The sequence below is a fragment of the Hibiscus syriacus genome, unplaced genomic scaffold (assembly GCF_006381635.1).
Source record: "Hibiscus syriacus cultivar Baekdansim isolate YM2019G1 unplaced genomic scaffold, ASM638163v2 tig00111582_pilon, whole genome shotgun sequence".
Lineage (NCBI taxonomy): Eukaryota > Viridiplantae > Streptophyta > Magnoliopsida > Malvales > Malvaceae > Hibiscus > Hibiscus syriacus.
In genome coordinates, this window is record NW_024063126.1 from 7,096,503 (window position 1) to 7,102,374 (window position 5,872).

Below are 5,872 nucleotides of genomic sequence, written 5' to 3' on the forward strand. Positions count from 1 at the left end.
TTCTCTCTCACTAAACCGAGAGATGCTCTGTCATCTCTCTAAAAGCTCTCGTCGGAGGTACGTTGGTCACCGGCCGGTTATCGAATGCCGCCGTCAGTTACCACCGCCGACCACCACCCACAGTGGTCGAAGATATGAAATTACACCCAAAATGAAGCTCTCTCAACCCTAATCACTATTCTGAGCTTCTTTTACCCTAGAAACCTTTTAATCGGCCGAGATCTAAGATTTTACCTTCAGTAAAATACGTTCTCCGATGGCGTTTGGACTTCGACACTTGGGTAAGTTCTTCTTCTCTCTTTTCCTTTGCTGGTGGTGAATGTTGTGATGGCCTTATATACGCCTCGAAGATTTGGTGTAATGATAACAAGATCTGGTGAGTCACCGGACCTACGGTGGTGACTCACCCTAGAGTGATATGATGTGCAGCCTGTAATCGTCTTCTAGAGCCTTTTGGAGTGCTCTGGAGAGGCGGCGATCTTCGTGGCAGCGCTGGATTGGAGCGATGGAGGCGGTGGCTGGATTAGACCCTATGGTGAGAATGATACCCTAGGGTTTCTGCTGCAAGGCTTATGGACCATTGGATCTCCATCTGATCGTGCAATGGAGGGCTGCTAGCGGCGCTGGAACAATTGATGGATACCCTAGCAGCTAGTGGGGCTTCTCACGTGGGCTTGCTGAAATTGGGCCTGACTCAGTTTGGGCTTGCATCTGACTCGGGCTCAGGCTTAGTTGTAAACAAGCCTTTGATTTGCTTTGTAATCGAGCCTGTGTGCCTTACTTTGTAATCGGGCCTTCGGGCTTTATAAATAATAATATTTATAATATAATATTATTATATATAATAAAGTATATAATAAACGTCACTCGGACGAAAACGACTGTTGAAAAATATAATTTTGGTTTAATAGTATTTTAGTTTATGTAAAAATAAATATTTAAATTTTAAAATATAAAAAAATATTAAATATTTAATCAAGTAGTGGTCGAACTAAAGAATGATAAGTATATGTTCTCAAATTTTTAGTATAATTACAACTTAGGCCATTGTAAGTTTAAATATTAGACAAATTAGAAGTTGTCTTATGAATTTTGAGTTTTTTATTATAAATTTAAGGTGAATACAAGGTAGTATATGTACAAAGACTTTTAACTATTTGACAATGAATGCTCGTACCCCTACATACGCAGTGCTTGAACTCGGGACCTCAAGGATAACAACAATCCCCTTAATCACTAAGTTCGTTTGTTCATGCTGAATTTCGAGTTTAAATACATAATAAGTCTCTATATTTTTCTTAAATAGCCTAATATTTTGGCCCAGGTCAATATTTAATTTTATCTCCGTCCCTGCCAACTAGAGCAAAAGTTAAGATTTGACAACCGAATCCAATTAGCCTGCTAACCTATGAAAAATCATTATAACCCTATGTTTGACACCACTAACTAGGATCAATATAAATTTCCCTTAACATGACTATGAGAGAGCTTTATGATCCTCTCCACCATTGGTCAGACACTCATCTTCTCCTTATGTCTCTATCTCACTTACAGAAAAACACTGTCCAACGACCGTTTACTCAACAATTAAGGAACTTTTGTTGAAACCAAAAGGGATAAACCACCAACAACAAACAAAATAAACTTGTTCTCATAAATAATTTATCACCAAAGATCGACGAAATAAAGTTGTTCTCATTAAAAATATATATACGAGAATTATATTATCAAAATAAGTTCTAATAATTTTTATAATATTAATATATGGGTTATGTTCCACTTACACAATGTATAACTTTTTTAGTTTTACATAAATTTAAGTCCATTGGATGAAGAAAAATAGATGATTGAGATGAACTATTTTCTCCCCATAAATATATTTTCTTTTTTAATATTAATCTCAACTAATTATTTTTAGCTATTCAATGATCTTAATCTATATAAAAGTAAGAAATTGTGTACGGTATAATTTGATTTTATCCTTTAATATAAAATTAGTAATAGAAGTGGGCATTGTATTACATATAGCAACTTGATCAAGTTGGCGAAAAGTGGTACGGTAGTTTAGTTGAATCATTAAAATAAATAAATTGTGATGATGCGATCCTTATCCATATAATTTGTAGCTTGCTGGAATAGGACGAGGGAAATATCATTAATGTATTTACCCTTAGATTTATCCATTTATTTCAATATATTATCTTAATATATTTTTTATTATAAAAAATAATGTGACATTCAAAGAACGTACCACATAACACATAAATATGAGAAATTATAGAGTGAACGTGATATATCAAAACACACCACTAAAATGACATATCAAAATATACCATTAATTAATTGATCATTAAATTATGATCAAATGATATTTTTAATCATTCAACCTTTTAAAAATTATAAAATAAGCATTTAACTTTATATTTTGTTAAAAATATAAGTATTGTTGATTAACTATCATTAGAGAATGAGCATTCAGAAACACACCACTAACTAAATTAAAATAGGGTAAAATTATAAATGATCATCAAACTATGATCAAATGATCTTTTTAGTCATTCAACATTTTAAAAGTTATAAAATAAGCATTAAACTTTAGATTTTATTAAAAATATAAGTACCGAAATATCAATCATTAATTATCATTAAAGAATTATGTGACATTTTACATTAATAAAAATATCTACTTTGATCCCTCAATTGTGATTAAAATGTTCTTTTGATATTTTCCTAATATTTTTAAGTAAAACTTTCAAAAACAATATATATATTTAAAATATATTCAATTTCAGATTTTTTTTGAAAATATAAATACATTTTTAAATTATATTTAAATTTATTAAACAAAAGTTAAATAATTGAATCACATTGCTTAACAAAAGAATTGTCTTCTCTTTCTGATAATTGAAATTATTGGATGTCAAAAACTATAAATTATTAATTTTACAAATGTAATCATAACTAAATTCAAATATTTATAAAATAATTTGATGAATTAACAAATTCATAAAGTTGTAATTTTAAAAAATATTTTATAATTTTAAAAATATAAATTTCCAAAAAAAAATTTAAAAATGTTTTTAGAATTATTAATTAAAAATATAAAAAAAATTCAAAAATGAAACTTTATTTATAGTTGAAGGGGTAAATGAGATTATTTTTATTAGTTTAATATATCACTTCACTCTTTTAATGACAATTAAAGTTGTTGTATTTATTTTATAAAAATTAAAGTTTAATATATATTATATAACTTTTGAAAGTTTAATATCTAAAAAGATTATTTTAACATAGTTTAGTAATCATTTAAAAATTTTATCCTACAAAGTTAATGGATTAATTAAGAAGTGGTCCTTGACTTTTTTTTTTGGCTCGGCATAAATATTTTATTAATGATAAAATCAAATACACCGAAAGCTTAAATTGTGTGCCTCGTTAAATACATCTCTAAACCTATGGGGAGGAAAAAAATACAACACAATAAGTATGAAACAAAATTCAAAACAAACACAATCTAAATCTACTGATCATGCAATCACCTTGCATCAACCTGCTGCGATCAACTTAACCTTGCAACACAAACAAAATGATCACATATTGCAACTAAAATTACAGCTAAAACCATCAAAACCTTTTCACCCACGCAAACAAAGAAAAGACAAATACCCAAAAAACCACTAATACATAAAAGCAGAACCAAAGATTAACTCTATGTAATCAAAGCAATCCCAACCAAAACCTAAAGCAACCACAAACCAGACCATGAAACCACAACAATAAGACAACGAACAAAATGCAAATTCTGCAGAACCGATCTCCCCACTTCCTTGCATAACCACAACGCCTTAAACAAGAATTTCTTTGTAGCCCCGCTTGGGCAATATGAATTGCTATGGCATTAAGTTTCCTTGAGTACATCCCCTAGCCATTTTTCTTTCACCAGCACAAAGCTACTGCTAATATAATACTTATATACTTGATATTGCTCATTATCCCATAACGAAACCAATACCCCCAACCCTCCCTAGAGCTTTAGAGACTATGAGAACAAATTTATTGATCTTGAGTTTTTTAATGTTCAAGGACAATTTAGTTAGTGGCATGTTTAGGTGTACCCAAACTAATCCGAACCGATCCGTATCAACCCGTCAATAAAATAATTTAACTTATTTTTAAAATTTAAATATAAAATTAAACTTAAAACAAAATAATTGTTAACTTTTCCCCTTCAGGTTTTCTAGAGTTTTATCCTGATTAATTTGAATTAATCTATGTTGTACATCTGATTTTGATGAATGATTCTTTTAAAACTTAGGACCAGCTTCAGTGATATCAGGCTGACTACCTCAATCAAACCGGTTAATAAAATAGCTACTTTAATCAAGCAAAAAATAGCATTATAAACCTTAAATAAAGGAAAATGAAAATACTGTAGTAGTAATGGTGGCCATCAGTATAAATACGATACACAGACGTAGCGAACACAAACAAAAGCCAAAGCTGCTCTCTGATTAAATGATTAAAAAAGCTTCCCAGAGTTTACTTCTTTCCTCTATATAGGAACCTTCCTCTTCCTTTCGTTTCTCCTCTTCATATATCCATAATCCCTTTATTTTTTCCCCGCAATTTTTTTCATGGATTTAGAAGGGAATCACATTGATTATGCTCTTAACGGCAAAGCAATCCTCTGCGTCGGCGTCGTTCTCTTCGTTGCTGTAATCATCGTACTCTGCTTCCACAACTACGTACGCGTCCTCTTCCGCGACGGCCGTCGTCGTTACATGCGCCGCCGTGCCCTGCGATTACTTTCCATATCCACCGCCGGTACTACTTCGATAACAGTTGGTTCCAAGGGTTTGGATTCTTCCATCATTGAAACGATCCCTATTATCGTTTACGCCACCGGATCCAGCTATTTCCCTCCGCTGGAATGCGCCGTTTGCTTATCGGAGTTCGAAAACGACGATAGAACCCGTGTTTTGCCAAAGTGTAAACATACTTTCCATGTTGACTGCATCGACATGTGGTTTTATAGTCACTCTAACTGCCCACTGTGTAGAGCTCAGGTCCAAGCTGTTATTTCGGTCAACCCAAAGCAAACGGCCGACGTAGTGTTTGAAACAGCCGGATCAGAACCTGTTAGAGATGTTAGGGAAACCAAAATCTGTTCCCCCTCTTCTTCGTCATCGTCATTGGAGATGGGGGAGAGTTGCCCCATGAAGAAACTGGAGCTAGTGGGAATTGTTGTGGAGTTACCACCGATAGAGGTGAGTGTTCACTCGAATCGAATTGAGTTTTACTCACCTCTATCAATCGGCGGTCGTTTGACATCGAGTTTAGGTAATTAAGAAAGAAACAAGGACTGCTGTTAGACAAACACGAGTTGTTGATATTGTAAACGTGGTAACCATTGATTGGGTAGAGCCTGATCCAAATTTAAAAATACAATTTTAAGTTTACAAATAACCGTATATTTTAGTAAAACAAAAATATTCATATAATTTCCCAAAATCCTAAATATAGAGTAAACAACTCGTGACTCGACTCTCAAGTTGTTTTAAAAGCAAAAACATCCCAGTGGAGTCGCCAAGTTGTCGACATTGTTTTTTGCATGGGTGGGGAAAATACCGATACCGACTCGGGTCTTTTTTTCTTTGAAAACAATTTGAAATGTGAAGAGTCGTCACCAATCATTTAAGGTACAATTGGGACACCATAAAAACCGGGTGATTTTAATAAAACAATTTATTTTTATGAAAATACTAAGTTTTAAGGTCTGCGAAAATTCAGAAATCGAGTTCAAGAGTCAATTACACGTGGGGAATGATTAACACCCCCACAAGAGCCCAAAAATTGGTACCTAGTTGATTAC

The 5,872-nt window shown here is 32.8% G+C and overlaps 1 protein-coding gene across 1 annotated transcript; it reads left to right on the top strand.

Moving 5' to 3' along the window:
• Positions 1 to 4,513: 4,513 nt before the first annotated feature.
• On the top strand, positions 4,514 to 5,411 carry LOC120165240 (RING-H2 finger protein ATL5-like). Its single transcript, XM_039174799.1, has one exon. The coding sequence runs from the start codon at positions 4,635 to 4,637 to the stop codon at positions 5,346 to 5,348; it is 714 nt and encodes a 237-aa protein (XP_039030730.1). The 5' UTR covers positions 4,514 to 4,634; the 3' UTR covers positions 5,349 to 5,411.
• Positions 5,412 to 5,872: the final 461 nt, after the last annotated feature.

Bases quoted from the DNA above. Each gene is read 5' to 3' on its own strand.
- LOC120165240 (XM_039174799.1), top strand. From the start codon at position 4,635: ATGGATTTAGAAGGGAATCACATTGATTATGCTCTTAACGGCAAAGCA.